The sequence below is a fragment of the Coregonus clupeaformis genome, chromosome 7, assembly GCF_020615455.1.
Source record: "Coregonus clupeaformis isolate EN_2021a chromosome 7, ASM2061545v1, whole genome shotgun sequence".
Taxonomy (NCBI): domain Eukaryota; kingdom Metazoa; phylum Chordata; class Actinopteri; order Salmoniformes; family Salmonidae; genus Coregonus; species Coregonus clupeaformis.
In genome coordinates this window covers 36,650,349-36,675,997 of record NC_059198.1, presented here as the reverse complement: position 1 = coordinate 36,675,997, position 25,649 = coordinate 36,650,349, and the positions used below count along the sequence as shown (strand labels likewise).

The following is a 25,649-nucleotide window of genomic DNA, read 5'->3' as shown; positions in this document are numbered from 1 at the left end:
TCCTTTAGAACTGCAACTTTATTTGTAGAACAACGGCCTCAATGTGACAATTACATTTGACCTGTGAAAAGACGGACACACCAGAAACGAGACATGAACATATGTTTAATGTACAATTAATTAATCCCCAAAATTCCCAACAATAAAATCAAGTCTCTGAAATGCAGAATCAAACCCCATAATGCATAAGGCTACTTGTTTGGGATGGTTTGACATGTCTAGCACTTAAACCACAGGGATGAACATCACAATGAAACATTTTCAAATAACCTAGCTCGTTTATTCGGACAGAAACCTGCTATATTATGAAGTGTGTAAATCAAGGTGTTGGTCTTTATTTGGTTCCAACCATGTGCAGAGATGTTGAATGAAGTAACTCAATACTAATAACTGTATAGAGTAAGGCCAATGAGGCAAGGTTACGAATCTGGGACGGACACACAGAGTCGTCATCACAAAATGGAGGACAATCATGTAACAATAACATCTAAAGCCATCGGCAACCTTTCTATTTATGCTTATAGACATGTTTCAAAACGGGTCTCATTAGTTTACTTTCCCATAGTCCTTTTTACCACACATTCTACACCATTATTGTTTGTGTACACACCAGAGACCTCTGCAGAGTGGTCATCATAAAGCCCCTTAGCTCATCCATTAACAGCCGTGGGAAGGAAGGAACCAGATAGTTGGGATACTTAGGGTGTCACAATATCTTATTTCCCCTGAATCATGCATTCTTTCCCTACCTCCCATATAGCTAAAAGCATTGGACTGGTGGAGGGCATGTGTTAGAGGGAGTTTCCACCAACTTATACTAGTCATTTCCTTTCAAATCAATGAAGAGAACAAAATGCAGTTATAGGGAGGAAGGCGATGTGATTGGGACAAAACTCTAGTCTACACGTTCCAATGGGGTTATGGTAAATGCAACGAGACTGTAGCAGTCGCATGACATCTCCCATATCCAGTGAATGGAGACGACTAGGGCTTAGAGTTTCTCTGGAGTAACATGTCCTGACCAGCAAAACCTCTGGACCCTAGTTATAGGCTTTAGGTCCAGAGCTTTTGGTTGGGGAAAAACTCCTGGCCCACGGGGTGAGACAATAACAGAAAATGACATAATTATACACGTGGTTAAGTTCTAACCAAGCCACTGACAAGTGACGAGAGCGTGAAGCTACGATGGACTGAAGATGTTACTCATTATTGTGATGATTGTAGAATAACCATTATGATCAACTACATTATTTCCAACATTCTTTTCAGTAGATTTCTTGGAAATTAATCGACATCCTTCGCTAAATCTCCAAGGAAAATGCTGTTGGACGTTATAAAGATCCGTAGAACAGTCTTTTAAATCAGTTTCTGAAAGGGTGTTCAGTATACACATCTGATGGGGAGCACTGGACTGGAGGACACAGCACTGGAGGACACAGCACTGGACTGGAGGACACAGCACTGGACGACACAGCACTGGACTGGAGGACACAGCACTGGACTGAAGGACATTGTTGCATTATTTCTCCTCTCTGCTGCTGGCTGCTGTGTACATCTTTCCTTCCCATGAGGCAGTGGGGTGTTCCAGAGGCGCAGCGGTCCAGCAGAGTCAAACTCCCATCAACTCCACCACATTATATTTTATTAATTATCATATCAATGACCACAATAAAATCCCTTTCAGACAGTAGAAAATAGAAAACAACCTTTTTAAAACCTAGAAAACAAAAACAAAGTCTGCCCTCTTGGTTTAGTGAGAGCATAGCTGGCAGAGATCGCTGAGGTTAGATGGCAGGGAGGAGGGCATCACTTGGAAAGGCGGGTAAAGAGTCGGTCGGCAGCAGGATTTGTGATGGGTCTAGCTGGGTCGGTCCTCTGAATGTGATTGGCTGGGGTTGACGGGACCCTCCTGCCGATTGGGGCTGGGTGTGTATGGAGGCGGGGCCTCGCTTATGATGCTGGCAGAGTCCTCGCCCTCAAATAGAGGGGGAGGGAGAAGGGGGAGAGAGGCGTGGCGAGATGCGTCGAAGTCGTCGCTCTGGGCAACCTCACTGTACGGAGGAGGCTTCAGGTCATCAGCTGTGGGGTCAGAGGTCAGAGGTCAGCAAGCAGAAATACAGGAAGTGAAGTGAAAATCTTTGAGTGCAGTCAACAGGGAAAGCAACTAAATAATGTTGCCTTGGTAGGCTGCACAGTACAGTGCCTTCAGAAAGTATTCAAACCCCTTGACTTTTTCTACATTTTGTTGTGTTATAGCCTGAATTTAATAGATTAAATGGAGATATATTTGTGTCACCGATCTACAGTTGAAGTCGGAAGTTTACATACATTTAGGTTGGAGTCATTAAAACTAGTTTTTAAACCACTCCACAGATTTCTTGTTAACAAACTATAGTTTTGGCAAGTCGGTTAGGACATAATTTTTCCAACAATTGTTTACAGACTGATTATATCACTTATAATTCACTGTATCACAATTCCAGTTGGTCAGAAGTTTACATACACTAAGTTGACTGTGCCTTTAAACAGCTTGGAAAATTCCAGAAAATGATGTAATTGCTTTAGAGGCTTCTGATAGGCTAATTGACATCATTTGAGTCAATTGGAGGTGTACCTGTGGATGTGTTTCAAACTCAGTGTCTCTTTGCTTGATATCATGGGAAAATCTAAAGAAAAGTCTGGTTCATCCTTGGGAGAAATTTCCAAACGCCTGAAGGTACCACGTCCATCTGTACAAACAATAGTACGCAAGTATACACACCATGGGACCACGCAGCCGTCATACCGCTCAGGAAGGAGACGCGTTCTGTCTCCTAGAGATGAATGTACTTTGGTGGGAAAAGTGCAAATCAATCCCAGAACAACAGCAAAGGACCTTGTGAAGATGCTGGACGAAACAGGTACAAAACTATCTATATCCACAGTAAAACGAGTCCTATACGACATAACCTGAAAGAACACTCAGCAAGGAAGAAGCCACTGCTCCAAAACCACCATAAAAAAGCCAGACTACGGTTTGCAACTGCACATGGGGACAAAGATCATACTTTTTGGAGAAATGTCCTCTGGTCTGTATGTTTTGAGGAAAAAGGGGAAGGCTTGCAAGCCGAAGAACACCATCCCAACCGTGAAGCACGGGGTGGCAGCATAATGCTGTGGGGGTGCTTTGCTGCAGGATGGACTGGTGCACTTCACAAAATAGATGGCATCATGAGGAAGGAAAATTATGTGGATATATTGAAGCAACATCTCAAGACATCAGTCTGGAAGTTAAAGCTTTGTCGCGAATGGGTCTTCCACATGGACAATGACCCCAAGCATACTTCCAAAGTTGTGGCAAAATGGCTTAAGGACAACAAAGTCAAGGTAATGGAGTGGCCATCACAAAGCCCTGACCTCAGTCCTATAGAAAATGTGTGGGCAGAACTGAAAAAGCGTGTGCGAGCAAGGAGGCCTACAAACCTGACTCAGTTACACCAGCTCTGTCAGGAGGAATGGGCCAAAATTCACCCAACTTACTGTGGGAAGCTTGTGGAAGGCTACCCGACACGTTTGACCCAAGTTAAACAATTTAAAGGCAATGCTACCAAATACTAATTGAGTGTATGTAAACTTCTGACCCACTGGGAATGTGATTAAATAAATAAAAGCTGAAATAAATCACTCTAATATTATTCTGACATTTCACATTCTTAAAATAAAGTGGTGATCCTAACTGACCTAAGACAGGGAATTTGTACTAGGATTAAATGTCAGGAAGTGTGAAACTGAGTTTAAATGTATTTGGCTAAGGTGTATGTAAACCTCCGACTTCAACTGTACCTACACACAATACCCCATAATGTCAAAGTGTAATTATGTTTTCCGAAATGTTTACATATTAGTCAATACATATTCAAACCCTTTGTTATGGCAAGCCTAAATAAATTCAGGAGTGAAAAGTTGCTTAACAAGTCACATAAGTGGCATGGACTCACTGTGTGCAATAATAGTGTTTAACATGATTTTTTGAATGACTACCTCATCTCTGTACCCCACATATACAATTATCTGTAAGATCACTCAGACAAGCAGGGAATTTCAAACACAGATTAAACTACAAAGACAAGGGATGTTTTCCAATGCCTCGCAAAGAAGGGCACCTATTAGTAGATGGATATAAAAACAAAGAAATCCCTTTGAGCATGAAGTTATTAATTACAATGTGGATGGTGTAGCAATACACCAAGTCACTACAAAGATACAGGTGTCCTTCCTACGTCAGTTGCCGGAGAGGAAGGAAACCGCTCAGGGAATTTACCATGAGGACAATGGTGACTTTAAAACAGTTACAGAGTTGAATGGCTGTGATAGGAGATAACTGAGGATGGATCAACATTGTAGTTACTCCAAAATACTAACATAATTGACAGAGTGAAAAGGAAGCCTGTACAGAACACAAATATTCCAAACCAGGCAAGTAGTACAAACATTTTTTTTCCGACCAATCGATTGGTTGAAATGTTAAAACGTGTATTTTTTCCCCACATAGACACATCCTATGTGTTTGAATCAAATCAACTATATGCACTGAGATTGTCTGATGCTTTAAGCAAACTGTTTGATGAAATAATTAAAAAAGACACAAATGACTAGAGGGAGTCTGACCGCAATTGATTTGATTGTGCCGGGCCGGGCTCAGAATTAAAAACAAAAATACAGCGAGTGAATGTGTGACTAGCACCAGTTGTCTCCCTCTCCTCCCTGCTGCATTGACTACCACAGAACATCAGTGTGTACAGTGCTGTCCGTGTTGCTGAAGCTAATAATTAACATTAACATAATTACAGCCATTTTCTTACTGAAAAGCTGATACCGAAATCCCTCATTTGCTAATTAATTTCGAAAAAAATCCCCTATCCCCTTGCTCTCTTTACATGAAACATGTCTGCTTTGCATGCACGTGACCAATGGGGCCTGACCTATAGCATAATCACAATCACATCAATAAATTGGTTTAAATGAACTCTGAACACCGTAACACGTGACAGCAAAATGGAGGCAGAGGACGTGACAAATAAAACTCGAAACAGGGTAATGTTTACTGGTTGCGCAGGAGGTAAAGGGGAATGTTTACTGGTTGCGCAGGAGGTAAAGGGGAAGTCAGATGTGTGGAATACATTTGACTAGCTGTGGAAAATACTGGAGATAAAGAAAAATAAGGTATGGTGCAAACAGATTACAATATCATTGTTTGGAACAATGTAAACACTAAATAAATAAGCGCACCAGAGTCTGTTGTACATATAACTTTTTTATTTTTTTAATGGTAAAGCCAAATACTAAAAACAGTCGCATTCATTCGTTAACGCAATTTCCGAAATGGAACGGGTTAGGCCTATTTATTGTTTTACACTAATTGTTCAATGGTCGCTTTATTATTTTATTTTAAAACTAAAACGCTTGATTGCATTTCACATCTCCAATGGTTGATAGCCTATATAAGTATTGAAATATAGGCATAAGTAAGTTATGGTATTAAGACTAAACAGGATGCGCTCTTAGGCCTACAGCTCGATGGTGTTTATACAATGATCATAATAATAGTAATAACAACAATAAAGAAATCAAGGAAAAAGGAGGGTTATTATTAATAAAATGTCTGACAATTTAAAACAGTGTAAACAGCACAACATAAATGATAAATAATACCAGATAGTGTAACGAGAAAAAAACAGTTTTAAACCCACAGTCCGTCCTGGTCCCTTTCTTTATAAACACATTGTCAAATGTACCTGTCTTATTCAACCTTCCTCCTGCCCATTGCTTTAGCTAGTGCTTCCTCCTGCCCATTGCTTTAGCTAGTGCTTCCTCCTGCCCATTGCTTTAGCTAGTGCTTCCTCCTGCCCATTGCTTTAGCTAGTGCTTCCTCCTGCCCATTGCTTTAGCTAGTGCTTCCTCCTGCCCATTGCTTTAGCTAGTGCTTCCTCCTGCCCATTGCTTTAGCTAGTGCTTCCTCCTGCCACTGGCTTGTAGGCCGGCGTTCTAGATCTCAGGAACGAAGTACAGATCTAGGATCAGCTTCCCCTCCCCCAAGCCTAAAGGGGAAATTTGATTGCACCAGCCCATACATCGATCAACCAATAAACACTATGAAAACAACAAGGAGACAGACACCAAAAGCAGCACATCAATGAACATAAAGAAACGTCTTCATACATTCATTGATGATGTGCTGCTTTCAGTGTCTGTGTGTCCTTGTGTTTTTATAGTGTATTCATTGGTGATGGACGTATGGGCTGGTGCAATCAAATTTAGCCAATGTGAGTGGAGGCGGCGGCTCTGTGATCATGTGTGAGTGGAGGTTGGCGGCTCTGTGATCATGTGTGAGTGGAGGAGGCGGCTCTGTGATCATGTGTGAGTGGAGGAGGCGGCTCTGTGATCATGTGTGAGTGGAGGAGGCGGCTCTGTGATCATGTATGAGTGGAGGAGGCGGCTCTGTGATCATTTGTGATCATGAAGAGATCTGCGGGGGTGAGGCTGTCTTTGATACAGCAGACACACACACAGTCACTGAGGGTGAGGTGTTGGCAGGTGATCTAAGCACTAAAGATCTAAGTCACAGTGAAGCCAAGCAGGGAAGTCCTCGTCCATTTTAAATAGGGCTAGCTACTACAGTACCATTTTGTGACTTCCTTTTTGTTCCTATAGTGTAGTGTCTCAATAAAATGTGGTCAGGATCCACTAGTGGAATCACATGGGACTGGGACAGGTAGCATCAGTTTAGTTGTGAAAACATTTTAAACTGACACAGACCATACTGACCTAAATAATGGTGTCATCACTAAAGAGCCCTTCTGAGAAGAGCAACCAGTGAGTCATATTTTTGTACCCAGCTCGTGTTAAGTCGATGTGCGTAATCACTCTTTTCAACAGCGGTAGAATATGCCCCCTTTGGCAGCAGTGTGGTTGTGACGGGTTAAAACAAGCCTGTTGCCAGTGGTACCACAGAGCCAGCCAAGCAGGGCTATTATCCTGGGAGATGTGGTACCACATAGCCAGCCAAGCAGGGCTATTATCCTGGGAGATGTGGTACCACAGAGCCAGCCAAGCAGGGCTATTATCCTGGGAGATGTGGTACCACAGAGCCAGCCAAGCAGGGCTATTATCCTGGGAGATGTGGTACCACAGAGCCAGCCAAGCAGGGCTATTATCCTGGGAGATGTGGTACCACAGAGCCAGCCAAGCAGGGCTATTATCCTGGGAGATGTGGTACCACAGAGCCAGCCAAGCAGGGCTATTATCCTGGGAGATGTGGTACCACAGAGCCAGCCAAGCAGGGCTATTATCCTGGGAGATGTGGTACCACAGAGCCAGCCAAGCAGGGCTATTACAGTGGTTTGTGAAAGTATTCATCCCCTTGGCATTTATCCTGTTTTGTTGCCTTACAACCTGGAATTAAAATATATTTTAGGGGGGGGTTCATATCATTTGATTTACACAACATGCCTACCACTTTGAAGATGCAACATTTTTTTTTGTGTGTGAAACAAACAAGAAATAAGACAAAAAAACAGAAAACTTGAGCGTGCATAACTATTCGCCCCTCCAAAGTCAATACTTTGTAGAGCCACCTTTTGCAGCAATTACAGCTGCAAGTCTCTTGGGGTATGTCTCTATAAGCTTGGCACATCTAGCCACTGGGATTTTTGCCCATTCAAGGAAAAAACTGCTCCAGCTCCTTCAAGTTGGATGGGTTCCGCTGGTGTACAGCAATCTTTAAGTCATACCACATATTCACAATTGGATTGAGGTCTGGGCTTTGACTAGGCCATTCCAAGACATTTAAATGTTTCCCCTTAAACCACTCAAGTGTTGCTTTAGCAGTATGCTTAGGGTCATTGTCCTGCTGGAAGGTGAACCTCCATCCCAGTCTCAAATCTCTGGAAGACTGAAACAGCTTTCCCTCAAAAATGTCCCTTTATTTAGCGCCATCCATCATTCCTTCAATTTTGACCAGTTTCCCAGTCCCTGCCTATGAAAAATATCCCCACAGCATGATGCTGCCACCACCATGCTTCACTGTGGTGATGAGAGGTGTTGGGTTTGCACCAGACATAGCGTTTTCCTTGATGGCCAAAAAGCTCAATTTTAGTCTCATCTGACCAGAGTAACTTCTTCCATATGTTTGGAGAGTCTCCCACATGCCTTTTGGCGAACTTTTCTGGCCACTCTTCCGTAAAGCCCAGCTCTGTGGAGTGTACGGCTTAAAGTGGTCCTATGGACAGATACTCCAACTCCACTGTGGAACTTTGCAGCTCCTTCAGGGTTCTCTTTGGCCTCTTTGTTGCCTCTCTGATTAATGCCCTTCTTGCTTGGTCCGTGAGTTTTGGTGGGCGGCCCTCTCTTGGCAGGTTTGTTGTGGTGCAATATTCTTTCCATTTTTTAATAATGGATTTAAAATGGTGCTCAGTAGGGATGTTCAAACTTTAGGATATTTTTTTTATAACCCAACCTTGATCTGTACTTCTCCACAACTTTGTCCCTGACCTGTTTGGAGAGCTCCCTGGTCTTCATGGTGCCGCTTGCTTGGTGGTGCCCCTTGCTTAGTGGTGTTGCAGACTCTGGGGCCTTTCAGAACAGGTGTATATATACTGAGATCATGTGACACTTTGCACACAGGTGGACTTGAACTAATTATGTGACTTCTGTGTATGTCCATTATATGAAATCCAAATAAAAATAAAATTACAGGTTGTAATGCAACAAAGTAGGAAAAACGCCAAGGGGGATGAATACTTTTGCAAGGCACTGTATCCTGGGAGATGTGGTACCACAGAGCCAGCCAAGGAGGGCTATTATCCTGGGAGATGTGGACCTTTTCTCTCCTGGGTCGTGTTCACTAGCAACCAAACTTGTCCAAAAATAAAGTTGTTCTCATTTTTTAATGTTTTCTGTTGCAAAAGTCCCCAGAATCAGGATAGCTGAATTAGGCATAGAGTTAGCCAAGTGGGCTGAATTACAGTTGAATGTAGGCTAGTCGTGAAGACCTCCTACCAAATCCTACAGGCTGAAGACAGCCTTATGAAGTAGTAGTATTTATGCATATTCATTAGTTAAAGGCAATCAACTCTCTCTAGGTGCAGCCCCTTCAGATAAGACATGTATGACCTTCAGTGGTGTTTCTACGATCAATTTCCTGCAGCGCCATCTTTTCACCTAACCATATCCTGTGTGTGTGTGTGTGTGTGTGTGTGTTTACCTCCGGAGACAGCTTCGTATGGTGGAGGCATGTCCAGGTGAGAGAAGGATGCTGCCGTGGGGAGGGAGGCGGAAGGCTCGCCCACTGATCCCTCATCCTGAACCCCATACCAACTGGGCCAGATAGACGTCTGGGGGGGAGACAGAGAGCGAGAACAGGAATTATTACCACATCTACACACAGGCGCACTGCGCACTGCACACACACTTTCGAGGTCAACCGGAACGTAACGATGAACACAAACAGAAACTAAAGCTCACTAGTATGCAAAAGACAGAATCTGCACCCTGCATCTCTCTCCCTCCCTCCCTCCCTCCCTCTCTCTAGCTGCGTCCCAAATGGCTCCATATTCCCTACTTAGTGGACATTACATTTTACATTTTAGTCATTTAGCAGACGCTCTTATCCAGAGCGACTTACAGTTAAGTGAGTGCATACATTTTTCATACTGGCCCACCGTGGGAAACGAACCCACAACCCTGGCGTTGCAAGCGCCATGCTCTACCAACTGAGCTACAGGGGGACTACACGGGCCCTGGTCTAAAGCAGTGTCCTATTAAAGGAATAGGGTACTGTTTGAGACACAACCTCTGTCTCTGGTCTCCCCCTGGTCTCTCTCCAGAGCCCTTTCAGTGGGGCTGCTGCCTGCCTGCTGGAGTTAAGGATGGCTCTGGGGCCTCCTCGCTGCACATTCCATTCAAATCTAAACAGGGAGCATCATGGTTTAGAAGACTGAAGGGAGATTAGAGGAAGAAGAGAAGTAGGGGGAGGTGAGCCAGAGAGGGGTTGTACTAAAGCACTGAGGCAGTAAACGCTCGGAGTGGAGTGCAACAGGTCATGAAAGCTAGCTAACTGGGGTGTGGCAGAGAAGGACCGTGTGGAATCACAGGGTCACAACACTCAGTTGTACCTGGGTTCTGTTCTGTCCACAGCACACAACTACATTCTAATTCCAGCCTAACAGAACTTCGGGGGGGTTTTTCCTCCTCTACAATGACTTGAACTTGGTTTCCTAGTAGAGCCATTTCATTACAGGTCCAAACACAGTAACAGAATCCAAACCAGAAGTGGCTTGTGTGTGCATGGTCTCCAACATGTTCAAAAGCAGATGACATTCTAAATCACATGACATTCTAAATCAGATGCATTCTAAATCAGATGCATTCTAAATCAGATGCATTCTAAATCACATGACATTCTAAATCAGATGCATTCTAAATCAGATGCATTCTAAATCAGATGCATTCTAAAATCAGACCCAGTAAGGTCATTACTGGGGACAGCTTCCTAGAAGAGCTAGCTAGAGGCTGGAATCTCCCCTTAACCACTACAGGCCTCATTCTTACAATGAAGGCATTTCCGCTATGAGAAAGCTAGTCCTAACAACGCTATAAATAGCCTAAAAACCCCATCTAGAAAACAAGTGGCACCTATAGTAATTCATTAAATGGCGGGGCAGGGTCAGTAATAAAGCATCATCGTTATGGTGTGCACGTCGACCTAGTTAGAAGATCATTCACTCTGAAAGTAGCCTAACGACTTTGGGCCCGGACATAAACTGTAACATAGCATTTTACAGTCCTTCAAGCACTATTGCTTAGCATAACACTGCTCTCTCTATCCGGTCAATCAGAAGGATATGACCTAGGCCAGGCTAGTATGGAACTGTTTTTGAGCACTATTAAAAAGAAGGGACAGTAGAGTCAAGTTGGAGAGAGATGTTGAATGTGTTCCCTCAGAATGTTGGGAGCCAGGGTTCTGATTCATGGAGATTGCTTCCAGGTGTTCTAGGAAGAAGCTGTAGAACACAACGGCAGAGCTTACTGGAAGGAGGACTGATGTCAGAGTTTGTATAATGCAATCTGGGTATTGAAGTCTTCTCCCAGACTTGTCTATGAAAACATCAAAGCGTCAGTTATCACAGTCACAGGCCAGTGGTTCTGGAGATATTAGTCCATATACAACACAAGGTAACACTTGGCGTTTTGGGAGGAGTCCCTGGCCAGTACAACAAATGGATGCAGAGAGGAAAGTTGCATGAATGTCACTTTGAAAACTCCAGGAAACAAAATGGGGCGGCAGGTAGCTTAGTGGCTAAGAGCGTTGTGCCAGTAACCGAAAAGTCGCTGGTTCTAATCCCCCGAGCCGACTAGGTGAAAAATCTGTCGATGTGCCCTTGAGCAAGGCACTTAACCCTAATTGCTCATGTAAGTCGCTCTGGATAAGAGCGTCTGCTAAATGACTAAAATGTACAGGGGGTGGTCCTCTTCTCAAAGGTTCCATGAAAGATTGGAATGTTTTCTTACCACTAAATTGTTTACATATCTAAACAGATAGCATTGCATCTAAATGGAACACAAGCATTTCGCTAAACCCACAATAACATCTGCTAAATATGTGTATGTGACCAATAAAATATATTTGACAATTTGGTTTGATTCAATAGGCAGATTTCTGAATATTTGCGATCAGGGGACCTATTCTGGCTTGCCACTCCTCTGGAGCTCTTCTCTTTCCCTGTCCATTTTAGCTGTTCCTATTGGCTCAAATACTTTCACAGGCTTGGTTTAGATTTGACAAGTGCTGGACAGTGACCGGTAGAAACACCACCTCTAACACTGGCTCTCACACATTCACTGTAGCCCCTTACACTGCTTCACAAAGGTTCTGAGACCCACGTACATAAGCAAATCAAATCTAATTGTATTGGTCACATACACATATTTAGCAGATGTTATTGCGGGTGTAGCGAAATGCTAAGCATATACTAGTGCTGAGCGATTAGCCGAAACTTCAGTTTATTTTCGGTTTTTAAATAACTAATTGACCGACAGTTAAATTATTTGAATTCCATTTAGTTTGTGTTTTTTTTCTGATCCCAACGTTTCTCTAGAGGCTAATCAAATCAAACATGAACTATGGGATGTTGTAAGAAGGTGTAGTTTTCACCATAGTTAAGTGTGGAGAACGTGGTAATTAACTATAATGACAACAATCCATTGTGCCTATAGCTGTCTGGTTCTTGCCCAGGCAAGCCTGTGGGGCCGGCAGACAAGGACAGGAAGGGTTTCTACTAGACAGCACAGCCAAAAAGTCAAAATTGGCTATATGGTAAGAATTCATGAAAAAAAAAGAAGCTTTTTGGTCTTAATATAAGGTTAGGCATAAGGTTAGCAGTGTGGTTAAGGTTAGCTTTAAAATCACATTTTAAGAAGATGAATTGTGGAAATTGGCAGGGTGTATGACTTTGTGGCTGTGGTAACAGACTGGATTTTGAATTGACAGTTGTTACTCAGCGGTCTTAAGAGTATTCCTTATTTACTTTCACTATTGAAATAGTGATCTCATCTGAGAGCTAGGCTACTAGCATAACTATGATTCCTCTTTAGAGACCCCAGAGATGTATGGCTGGCTGCTACTTCCTGAGCAGAGATGATGACGATGATGATGATCAACTGCAATATTTCATTAAAGTAAAATGTGAATAAAGGATGGTTTATTAATAAGTGATATGCAGTAATGGGCAGTCACTACCACCACTAGGGTTTTATTAATGAAATAATGAAGTCATCTTCATACTAAAAAAACTAATGTGTAATATACACAACCCAAATATTGTATTTAAGTAAAGTAATATGAGTAAATGATAGCTAGAGCCTAATAAGTGATAAGCAGTAATGCACAGCAACCATCTTCAACTATTGTATTATGTGTTGTTATAGCATTCAACCCACATCATGCAATTTATTGTAAAAAATAATAATCGAAACCTACATTTTACACCGTTAATATTATTATTTTTTAAACCGAACTCTCAAAAAGCACTAATCACTCAGCACTAGCATATATACAGACACACAAACACGTACGTGCGGTTCGTACACACACCACGCCAACTAAACAAAGTGTCAGTCTGCTGTTAAACACCACAGGACTGCTTGGAAGTTGAGTAATTGACACACGGTGAGAAAGCATCCCATTCTCAGTCAGTCATTCACAGTGAAAGTGACTCATCTAAAACCACCAAGCAGTCAGGAAAGAAAAACAACTCGCCCCCACACACTGACACACACCTCTGAACAGGCAAACTTTAGCAACCCTCCTGACCTCTTCCTGTTTACTCCCCAATCTATGATATGCTTCCCTGTGAATGACTGGAACCAGAGTCTATATGGGGTATTGTGGTCCACCAGCCACTGTGGCAGGTAGATTAAAACAATCTACCAGCCACTCAGATTTTTTACCAGCCCAAATACTTGCTGCAAAAATTACACCAACACGCTATGTAATGTTTCTAAAACAATACATGTATTACTAGTAAGAAGTAACTAATGTGGAATAGTAAAAAAAAAAAATTGTGACCTGAAGTCTTTTAACCAAAATATCACAGATGAGACAAAAATGTTCACCTGCCCCTTTAAGGGCGGGAGGTTACCGTGGTAGCGCGACTGGAGTCATGTTTGTGCCTGTGAGATTGAGTCTGACTAGTAGAAGCGTGGTCCTCTCTTCTCTAGCATTTGAAATTCAAACATAGAAAAACAACCTAGCTTGTGAACCAAACAAATGTAAATAGCCAAGAAACACAAGGACAAAGTCTCACTTCAGAAGACTTTCGTTTCAAGTAAATTAGACCAACTTTTATGTCTGTGCGCAGCACTTCTAAAAATGAATCTTTCACTCAGCTCTTCACGTGCGTACAGCCCCCAGCCAGGCAGTGTTGCAGAGCGAGGTGGAATAGGCTATATAGGATTTGTAGTTTACATTTACATTTTAGTCATTTAGCAGACGCTCTTATCCAGAGCGACTTACAGGAGCAATTAGGGTTAAGTGCCTTGCTCAAGGGCACATACAGATTTTTCACCTAGTCGGCTCGGGGATTAGAACCAGCGACCACGCCACGCTCTTAACCACTAAGCTACCTGACTTTGTGTGATTGATTTACCAGTTATGAAACAAAACGGCAGAAGTACTTTGAAAACAGCTACTGCAGCATTTATTTTACTATAAACGTGATCATACTTGATTATTTTCATTCACAAATGCGAGTGAAATGCTCCCACTGAGGAGCCCTTGCCACCCGCCAATGAGGCTGGTGAAATAGACATCTTACCTGCCAATGCCAAAATGTACCCACATTTGGCAGGTGGCGGTTGTTAAATTTAGGCCCTGGACAGGATGAGAGCCATGCCTCAGACAGGATGAGCGCCACGCCTCAGACAGGATGAGCGCCACGCCTCAGACAGGATGAGCGCCACGCCTCAGACAGGATGAGCGCCACGCCTCAGACAGGATGAGCGCCACGCCTCAGACAGGATGAGCGCCACGCCTCAGACAGGATGAGCGCCACGCCTCAGACAGGATGAGCGCCATGCCTCAGACAGGATGAGCGCCATGCCTCAGACAGGATGAGCGCCATGCCTCAGACAGGATGAGAGCCACGCCTCAGACAGGATGAGAGCCACGCCTCAGACAGGATGAGAGCCACGCCTCAGACAGGATGAGAGCCACGCCTCAGACAGGATGAGAGCCACGCCTCAGACAGGATGAGAGCCATGCCTCAGACAGGATGAGAGCCATGCCTCAGACAGGATGAGAGCCATGCCTCAGACAGGATGCCCTCTCCCTACAAAAACTAAAATTGATTGCCAATTCATATACAATTATGTGTATATCAGCTCAGCCTGTGTTTTGTGGCCTGTCAATAACAGAGGGATCCCTGAACGCTTTGCTACTTACATTCTGTCTCTCACACATCTGATGCACGTAGGCCCTCCCTCCCACGATAACTATCTGGGAATTACGAGGGTTGTTGAGGTACGCGGCCAGCTGTCTCTGACGCGAGCGGTACCAGCACACATAGAAGAAGATCTTGATGACGATGAATATGATGACCACTCTGAAAGAGAGAGATGTACAGTAGCAAAGAACGTTGAACTCCATGTTGTTCAAAACCACATCGAATCAAGTGTTTGAAAGTGAATGGAAGAAAACTAGAATTAAAAGTTACTTACATGTACCAGTACAACTCCATATTGAGATCAATAGTCACCAGATCATGGTAAAAAAATGATGGTCCCTGAAACACAACACCAAAGTAGGGTTTAGACATTTGAGGCACAGCCCAGCGTGTGTGTTATTCTGAAATAAGATGGCTGAGAGAAATTGTTTAGTGTAAACCCAAATGGAGAACTTGAATGGAAACCATAGCTACCTCACCTCTGTGAAGAATAAAGGAGTCCCCTTCGATCTGCAAGAGACATGTGGCACAATGTGAGCAACAGTTCAACATCCATCAAAGACAGATTACATGGTTTTAAACACCATTAACTCGTGGGAGAGGCAAACTACAGCCGGTTATTTAGATACTTCCCCTAAACAATCAATGTAACTTTAGCTTCTTAAACAGTCCATGTAGCTGGCTAGCCTGTCAACCACTGAAAGCACAACGAGTTAAAGGAGTAGTTCACTATTTTACAACTTTGATGATAGATGGTTCCTCATCCTGAAAGTAGTCTATGGGCCAAGAGAAACTATAATCCAAGGTTCAGTTTTCTATAAACATCCACTACAAACTTCAGCTAACCTTAGCCACCATAAGCTAAACATCTATGGAAGTGATTTGGGCATGTGAGCATGTTTACAAAAAATTATGTTCAAATCACCTCAAATTAATTCCAATCACTTAAAGGTGATTTAGCCATTTTAAAGCAAAACATGTTCACATACTCACAACCCCCCCATATCACTTCCATTTATTGTTAGCTTGTGGTGGCTGATGTTTGTAGTGGCTGTTTAAAGCAAACTGAACCATGGATTTCTTTCTCCTGGCCCATACACTACTTTCAGGGTGAGGGACAATCCAACATCAAATTGTAAAACTAGAAAAGTACATTTCCTGAAAAAAATGTGGTGTGCATGCTAGCTTGTGAAGGACCGATTGATTGATAGGATAGCCTGAAGATGTGAAAGTTGGTTTGGTGTCTCTAGCTTGAATAGTTCAAGAGTTACTGGTGGTGAGTTATTTAATATAAATGTATATAAACTCAGCAAAAAAAGGAAGGTCCCTTTTTCAGGACCCTGTCTTTCAAAGATAATTAGTAGAAATCCAAATAACTTCACAGATCTTCATTGTAAAGGGTTTAAACACTGTTTCCCATGCTTGTTCAATGAACCATAAACAATTCATGAACATGCACCTGTGGAACGGTCGTTAAGACACTAACAGCTTACAGATGGTAGGCAATTAAGGTTGAATATATTTAAATAGTGGAGAAGGGTGGTGTTCATTATTAATAATATTTTTGAATTTGTGAGTGTAGTGTTAGATGGTAGGGTTTTTCTTTATTTTATTTTTCAAACAAAATATTAAGGAGTTGTACTCCAGTCTAGTAGGTGGCGGTAATGCAACAAAATGGATGCCAACCGCCGTTAAACCTCATTGAAGAAGAAGAAGCAGCAAGTAAGGTCACAGTTATGAAAACTTAGGACACTAAAGAGGCCTTTCTACTGACTCTGAAAAACACCAAAAGAAAGATGCCCAGGGTCCCTGCTCATCTGCGTGAACGTGCCTTAGGCATGCTGCAAGGAGGCATGAGGACTGCAGATGTGGCCAGGGCAATAAATTGCAATGTCCGTATTGGGAGACAGGACGGACAGCTGATCATCCTCGCAGTGGCAGACCAAGTGTAAGAACACCTGCACAGGATCGGTACATCCGAACATCACACCTGCGGGACAGGTACAGGATGGCAACAACAACTGCCAGAGTTACACCAGGAACGCACAATCCCTCCATCAGCGCTCAGACTTTCTGCAATAGGCTGAGAGAGGCTGGACTGAGGGCTTGTAGGCCTGTTGTAAGGCAGGTCCTCACCAGACATCACCGGCAACAATGTCGCCTATGGGCACAAACCCACCGTCGCTGGACCAGACAGGACTGGCAAAACGTGCTCTTCACTGACGAGTCGCGGTTTTATCTCACCAGGGGTGATGGTTGGATTCGCGTTTATCGTCAAAGGAATGAGCGTTATACAGAAGCCTGTACTCTGGAGCAGGATCGATTTGGAGGTAGAGTGTCCGTCATGGTCTGGGGCGGTGTGTCACAGCATCATCGGACTGAGCTTGTTGTCATTGCAGGCAATTGCAACGCTGTGCGTTACAGGGAAGACATCCTCCTCCCTCATGTGGTACCCTTCCTGCAGGCTCATCCTGACATGAACCTCCAGCATGACAATGCCATCAGCCATACTGCTCGTTCTGTGCGTGATTTCCTGCAAGACAGAAATATCAGTGTTCTGCCATGACCAGCGAAGAGCCCGGATCTGAATCGATTTGAGCACGTCTGGGACCTGTTGGATCGGGTGATGGCTAGGGCCATTCCCCCCAGAAATGTCCGGGAACTTGCAGGTGCCTTGGTGGAAGAGTGGGGTAACATCTCACAGCAAGAACGGTCAAATCTGGTGCAGTCCATGAGGAGTAGATGCACTGCAGCACTTAATGCAGCTGGTGGCCACACCAGATACTGACTGTTACTTTTGATTTTGACCCCCCCCCCTCCCCCCCGTTCAGGGACACATTATTCAATTTATGTTAGTCATATGTCTGTGGAACTTGTTCGGTTTATGTCTCAGTTGTTGAGTCTTATGTTCATACAAATATTTACACATGTTCAAGTTTGCTGAAAATAAACGCAGTTGACAGTGAGAGGACATTTCTTTTTTTGCTGTGTTTATTATAGTTGATAGAAGTTTGAAAGAATTACAATTTAGGAAAGACTGACATGCCAGACCACCTGCATGCGCCTTCACGTGCAGGTTGATTTTGTTCACCCACACCAGACGAGATCAGGACACAAAGGTTGAAATATCAAAATGAACTCTGAACCAACTATATTAATTTGGGGACAGGTAAAAAAACATTAAACATTTATAGCAATTTAGCTAGCTAGCTTGCTGTTGCTAGCTAATTTGTCCTGGTATATAAACATTGGGTTGTTATTTTACCTGAAATGCACAAGGTTCTCTACTCCGACAATTAATCCACAGATAAAAGGGTAAACCGAGTTTGTTTCTAGTAAGCTCTCCTCCGTCAGGCTTCTTCTTCATCTTTGGACTTTATATGGCGGTTTGCAACCAACTTTAAGGTGCATTACCACAACCAACTGGACTGGAGTGTGGACCTCAGTTCATCTTTTAATCACCTACGTGGGTATATGCTCCTAAAAGCCAATGAGGAGATGGGAGAGGCGGGACCAAGTTCTATTTTAGCGCCTGGCTATGCAGACGGGCGCGAGCAGTGTGGGTGCAATGATTGAATAACATGTACAGTTGAAGTTGGTAGTTTACATACACCTTAGCCAAATACATTTAAACTCAGTTTTTCACACTTCCTGACATTTAATCCTAGTATAAATTCCCTGTCTATGTAAAGTTAGGATCACCGCTTTATTTTAAGAATGTGAAATGTCAGGATAATAGAAGAGAGAATTATTTATTTCAGCTCTTATTTCTTTCATCACATTCCCAGTGGGTCAGAAGTTTACATACTCAATTAGTATTTGGCAGCATTGCCTTTAAATTGTTTAACTTGGATCAAATGTTTCCGGTAGCCTTCCACAAGCTTCCCACAATAAGTTGGGTGAATTTTGGCCCATTCCTCCTGACAGAGCTGGTGTAACTGAGTCAGGTTTGTAGGCCTCCTTGCTCGCACACGCCTTTTCAGTTCTGCCCACACATTTTCTATAGGAATGAGGTCAGGGCTTTGTGATGGCCACTCCAATATGTTGACTTTGTTGTCCTTAAGCCATTTTGCCACAACTTTGGAAGTATGCTTGGGGTCATTGTCCATTTGGAAGACCCATTTGCGACCAAGCTTTAACTTCCTGACTGATGTCTTGAGATGTTGCTTCAATATATCCACATACTTTTCCTTCCTCATGATGCCATCTATTTTGTGAAGTGCACCAGTCCCTCCTGCAGCAAAGCACCCCCACAGCATGATGCTGCCACCCCCTGCTTCACGGTCGGGATGGTGTTCTTCGGGTTGCAAGCCTGCCCCTTTTTCCTCCAAACATAACAATGGTCATTATGGCCAAACAGTTCTATTTTTGTTTCATCAGACCAGAGGACATTTCTCCAAAAAGTACGATTTTTGTCCCCATGTGCAGTTGCAAACCGTAGTCTGGCTTTTTTATGGCGGTTTTGGAGCAGTGGCTTTTTCCTTGCTGAGCGGCATTTCAGGTTATGTCGATATAGGACTTGTTTTACTGTGGATATAGATACTTTTGTACCTGTTTCCTCCAGCATCTTCACAAGGTCCTTTGCTGTTGTTCTGGGATTGATTTGCACTTTTCACACCAAAGTACGTTCATCTCTAGGAGACAGAACGCATCTCCTTCCTGAGCAGTATGACGGCTGCGTGGTCCCATGCTGTTTATACTTGCGTACTATTGTTTGTACAGATGAAAGTGGTACCTTCAGGCGTCTGGAAATTGCCCCCAAAGATGAACCAGACTTGTGGAGGTCTACAATTTTCTTCCTGAGGTCTTGGCTGATTTATTTTGATTTTCCCATGATGTCAAGCAAAGAGGCACTGAGTTTGAAGGTAGGCCTTGAAATACATCCACAGGTACACCTCCAATTGACTCAAATGATGTCAATTAGCCTATCAGAAGTCATGACATCATTTTCTGGGATTTTCCAAGCTGTTTAAAGGCACAGTCAACTTAGTGTATGTAAACTTCTGACCCACTGGAATTGTGATACAGTAAATTATAAGTGAAATAATCTGTCTGTAAACAATTGTTGGAAAAATTACTTGTGTCATGCACAAAGTAGATGTCCTAACCGACTTGCCAAAACTATAGGTGGTCTCCCGAGTGGCGCAGTGGTTCGAATGCAGGCTCTGTCGTAGCCGGCCGTGACCGCAATTGGCCTAGCGTCGTCCAGGGTAGGGGAGGGAATGGCCGGCAGGGATGTAGCTCAGTTGATAGAGCATGGCGTTTGCAACGCCAGGGTTGTGGGTTCGATTCCCACAGGGGGTATGAAAAAAAAAAAAAATATAATAATAATAATAATAATAATAATGTATAATAATGTATGCACTAACTAACTGTAAGTCGCTCTGGATAAGAGCGTCTGCTAAATGACTAGAATGTATAGTTTGTAAACTGGGCTCCCGAGTGGCGCAGCGGTCTAAGGCACTGCATCTCAGTGCTTGAGGCGTCGTCCGGGTTTGGCCGGTGTAGGCCGTCATTGTAAATAAGAATTTGTTCTTAACTGACTTGCCTAGTTAAATAAAGGTAAAATAAATAAATAAAATAAAAAACAAGAAATTAGTGGAGTGGTTGAAAAATGAGTTTTAATGACTCCAACCTAAGTGTATGTAAACGTCCGACTTCAACTGTATGTGTAAATGTATTTTGCACCGCTACGCCAGCAGGGATGTAGCTCAGGTGTGGTTAGCATGTGAAAGTTGGTTTGGTGTCTCTAGCTTGAATGTTCAAGAGTTACTGTGGGTTGGTTAGTTTATGCTAATTTGTATAATTATAGTTGATAAAGATCTTGAAGAATTTGAAGTTAGGATAGCCTGAGTGTTTTAAAGTTGGTCTTATAGCTTAATTGGCCAAGGAGTAGGACCATTTTAATTAGCTACCACTGTAATACTGTCTAATTCAAACCCATGTTAATTTATGCACATTTTAAATGGTTATATTTATAAATATATATATAAATATCATTTAAAAAATCTGAATGCAAGCTATCTAAATTGGGTCAGTCTGAACATCTCAACGTTAGTTTGGCGTTGATAACTTAAACCGTGTAAGAGCAGAGGCGAATCCAAATACTTCCCATTCAAGACTAGAGCTTTAATTAACATTTAAAATAGTTATAGTTCAAAAAGTATAAACACAAGCAATCTATGTTGGGTCAGTCTGAACATCTCAACGTTGGTTGGCGTTGATTGCGTAAGAGGCGATACACGCCCAAATTTCCCAATTTTGCCCATACAAATCTATGGCACTTCATTGCCACTGAAATGTATTGGGAACTCATTTAAATATTGTTGTAGTACAAAAGCATTAATATCCAAAACATTTTCTCAAGCTATCTAAATTGGGGCAGTCTGCACATTTGGAAGTTGGTTTCGTGTTTATAGCTTAAGTCGTTTAAGCGTTAGAGCGAGCAGAAGAAATCAAACAATATGAGTATGAAATCTAGAGTTGTGCATTGTGTTGCATGCATAACTGATAATGAACTAGCTACTCCATTAATGTTAACCGTTAACTATACAAAAAAAGTATGCCAGCTAGAAAACTAGCTAGCTATAAATATCAAAAACAGTCTAAACGTTAGCTAGTTACAGTATGTGTTACATTTCCAATCTAAATAGGAACTAGCTAGCAAGCATTTCTTACAAGAAAGGGTAACTAGCTACAGTAGCTAGCTAGATACTAATTCGTTAGCCAACTGGCCAGCGCCTGTTGTTTGTATCGTGTTAGTTGGCTACTTAGCTACTAAACTTAGGTAACCAGCTAGTTAGTTAATACAATGGTGAAACGTTTCTGGTTTAAGTATTTGTGGCTAAGCATAACTAACAATTTACCGTATCAGCCAAGTAATTTAGCTAGTTTACGTTAAATCATCTAGAACCGCTACCCAGGCTTGTCATGTTTTCCTTTAGCTGTGTGGCTTGCAGGACATTAGCCAGCTAGCTAGCTTAGCTAAACATCAACGATTTAATCAAACACTGTCTGATGTTATCCTCATGCCGAGGTAATCCAACTACCTGTCAATTTCCGAAGTTTGTAATCCTTCCAAAAAATTGTTTGAAGTCCTTTATTTAGCACCCATTTGTTTGACCATCCTACCTTGACTGCTGCTCACGTTGAGCGCTGAGCTGGTTAGCGATGAGGGAGGGGCGAGGCTCTAGCTGCGGACTGCAGTCACCACAAGGAACGCCCCACACGAACGACATTAGCATTGCGTCACAACATACCACGCCCACTACCATTGACGCCGCTTGTAACAGTGTGGACAATACAGTACCGGTAATGAAAGATGCCTTCTCTTTGAGTGGCTGTATTTGATCTTAAATCCCGATAAACCAGGAAGATTATGATCAATACTCGTGGATTATATGACTTTTTTGGGGGGTAAACTGACCCTTTCTTATATGAAGTAACAGGTGATTGGAAAACACCTTCTGGCATGGCTGAACAGATGCTAATCACCTCAGATGCTAGCAGGGATACAGAAGCATGCAGCCCATGTGAAGACTTTCCAGAACTAATTGCAAAATACTCCTTATTTACACCACTGCCACCTACGCCGAGTAAGAACCCTCCTACCAAATACAGTGTAGTCGAAACATTTTCTACCAAACCTGACATTCTCAAGGCCATCTTTGAGAAACTGTCCATCTTTGAAAAGACCACAGAGACTAGAGGTTGACCCGGGAGTGAAAATTCATTCCTATCCTCTCAGGGAAAGTGGGGGTGTCGAAAGGAACCATATATGGAGAACTGGGGATTTCGAAACGAGTCTTTTAACACTAGAAGTGCTAGAATTCCATAACTACTAGAATTATATGGTTCCTTTCAAAACCCCAACTTCTTATATGGTTCCTTTCAAAACCCCCACTCCGTTTGACACCCCCACTTTTCCTGAGAGATGCTGTTACGAACCCCGTGGCTTTAAACGTCTAGGGTGGATGGACAAGAGACCCGTAACATAATTCATGCAAATTAGAATCGTGACATGGAACAGCGAGAACAAAAACTACACGACAACCATAAACTACCGTCAAACATAAAATGTTTATTTTTGAACACACGGTAAAGGTTTGGGAAAAAGGGCTGAGCAGGACCCAAGAAATGAAACAATAGTGTAAAAAAAACCTAAACTGATCTTGCCTGCCTCAAGAACCACTAAGCTACTGCTAACCATTCAAAAATACAGTGGGTGGTCCCTCACGTCTAACTAGTGTTTTTAGACAGTTTTCTTCCTACGGGTAATGTATGCCCAAGGGCAACTTGCTTAAATTCCCCTTTTCCCAGAAACACACAACAAAGTTACCAAACAGAGTAACCAGCAAATGAGTGAGTACACAAAACACCACAGTATCCATACTCACATACAGAAAATAGTCTCTAACAAAGTTACCAAACAGAGTAACACGCAAATGAATGAGTACACAAAACGCAGGACACCACAGTATCCATACTCCCATACATAAAATAGTCTCTAACAACAAACACAACTGACCGGCTTTTAAACAATGGGATGTGTGATTGAAAAACCAGAAACAGGTGGTGCAATGCAGAGGAATGTCCACTGATTGGTCCACCTCAGCAATCAGCAGACACCCCAACGACCACCAATCAGGAACATACAGGACACCTGTGATTAGGGCAGAAGGAGAGGAAAAACACAAAAAGACACAGGATACCTGTATCCGTAACAGATGCACTGCACTGAGAGATGACTGATCTGAGAGATGACGTTGCAGCTGGACCCCTCTTCACCTGTCCAGAACTTGACTCAAGAACTTAACTCCCATTCCTGCCAGAATCCCGCGGGACCCACAAGGCCCGCAGGAGTCCTGTTCCTGTATCAACCTCTAACAGACACTACCTCCAAGTCAATGGAATCTCTCTGAGCCACTGTGCAGCAGCTCCTCAGCCAGGTGTCAACTCAAAGCGAAAAAAATACTGACAATGGAAGCTGAAGTACAGAAACTGCAGCAGGTGAATCTCCAGCTGCGACAGAACGTCATCGAAGTCCAGCACCACAGCCGGAGTTGGAAACTGAATGGGGTGAGAGAAGAGGACGTGGTGAACATATGGAGCGTTACCATTGACATCCTAGCACAGTAGCACCCAGGATTCAAGACAAGCTCCTGGACGTCGTCGACGTGGTGCACCACCTGGGAAAGCGAAGGGATGACGGATCTCCGCGACAACCATCATGCGGTTTCACAATGAGAATCTACAGAGATGTCGTATGGAAAGAAACGGAAAGGGGAAAGGGGGATACCTAGTCAGAAGCGAAGGAGTCCAGGTTTCTTGTGGAGAATAAATTACGCATCAAAGAGGCTCTCACTGAAGAGGTTTTAATACAAACTGACAGTGATCGATACATGCCGTTTCTTTAATACAAACTTAAACGAATACACCTGGTGTAATGGGTCAATGATGGTCGGATCCAGAATTGATCTGTTTCTAATTTCTCCCCCACTTTTACAGCAGTAAGTTATAAACATGCTACTTTGACTGATCATAAAATTATATTACTGAAGTTAGAATGTTCTGAAAAATCCAGTGGCATTCGAGGATACTGGAAACTTAATAATTCACTCCTAAATGATCCAGTCTTTACCAAGAGCATGAAGAGCTTAATCAGGGACTTGTTTAATTCAAATGATTTAGAACCAAAGCATGGAAGTAACTGGGAAATATTTCAATTCAAAGTAAGATCTATCTCCATTACACGCAGTAAGGAACTAAAGAAGCAAAAATGTTTGAAAGAAGATGAGCTTAAGAAATGAATGTTATTTTAGAAAAGGATACTCTTTCAGCAGAGGAAGAAACAGATTTGAATACATCTCGAATAGAACTAGATCAAATGTACATTGATTTAGCTAAAGGGGCCTTTATTAGATCTAACATGGGTTGAGGAGGGTGAGAAAAACAAGCAAATTTTTTTTTGCTGTTGAAAAAAGGAACTATAAGAAAACATACCTTGTGTAAAGACCCTAAGATCATGTCTAACTTTGTTCTATGAAATGGGATTAAATGTGAACCATGTCCATGGTCATGTTCCAATTATTGTTCCAAGTCCATATGTGAAACAAGTCTGGTTTCATGAAAGGTCGCCACATCAGCTGTAACATTAGATTTGTTTTAGACTTGATTGATTACGCTGATTCAATTGACTCCGAGGCTATTGCTTTATTCCTCGACTTTTGTAAAGCATTTGATACAATAGAACACAAGTCCCTAATACATTCGTTGTACACTTTTGGTTTCGGTACTAGCTTTGTCTTTGTTATCAATATGTTTTTTAAAGATATTACTAGTTATATTATGATTAATCGTAACACATCTAAAATACTTAATATTCACCGTTGTCTACGGCAGGGTTGCGCTATTTCAGCTTTCTTATTCATTTCAGTTGTAGAATTACTATCTATTAGCATTTTAAACAACCCCGAATTAAAAGGTATTTAAATATTTGGGAAAATAAATAAAAATATCTCAGTTAGCAGATGATACAACTCTGTTTCTAAAAGAAAAGGATCAAGTTTCTATTATACTTAACATTATCAAATCATTCTCTTCAGCTTCTGGTCTGGAACTTAACTTAAATAAATGCTAAATATTGTTCCTACGTAAATCAAATTACCAATC

At 42.5% G+C, this 25,649-nt stretch overlaps 1 protein-coding gene across 1 annotated transcript; it reads right to left on the bottom strand.

The window, feature by feature from the left end:
• LOC121570185 lies at positions 1–22,222 on the bottom strand. Its single transcript, XM_041881679.1, has 6 exons — positions 22,110–22,222; positions 15,458–15,488; positions 15,253–15,317; positions 14,978–15,137; positions 9,242–9,371; positions 1–2,079 (listed from the first exon to the last, which is right to left on the bottom strand). Exons 1-6 carry the CDS (start codon positions 22,220–22,222, stop codon positions 1,859–1,861), a joined length of 720 nt encoding a protein of 239 aa, XP_041737613.1. The 3' UTR covers positions 1–1,858.
• Between the last annotated feature and the right edge of the window lie 3,427 nt (positions 22,223–25,649).

Coding starts and splice junctions, on each gene's coding strand:
- LOC121570185 (XM_041881679.1), bottom strand. CDS start 22,222: ATGCTAATGTCGTTCGTGTGGGGCGTTCCTTGTGGTGACTGCAGTCCG. Junction 15,138..15,252: donor ATGGAGTTGTACTGGTACAT/GTAAGTAACTTT, acceptor TCTCTCTTTCAG/AGTGGTCATCATATTCATCG. Junction 9,372..14,977: donor AGATGTGTGAGAGACAGAAT/GTAAGTAGCAAA, acceptor TCTCCCCCCCAG/ACGTCTATCTGGCCCAGTTG.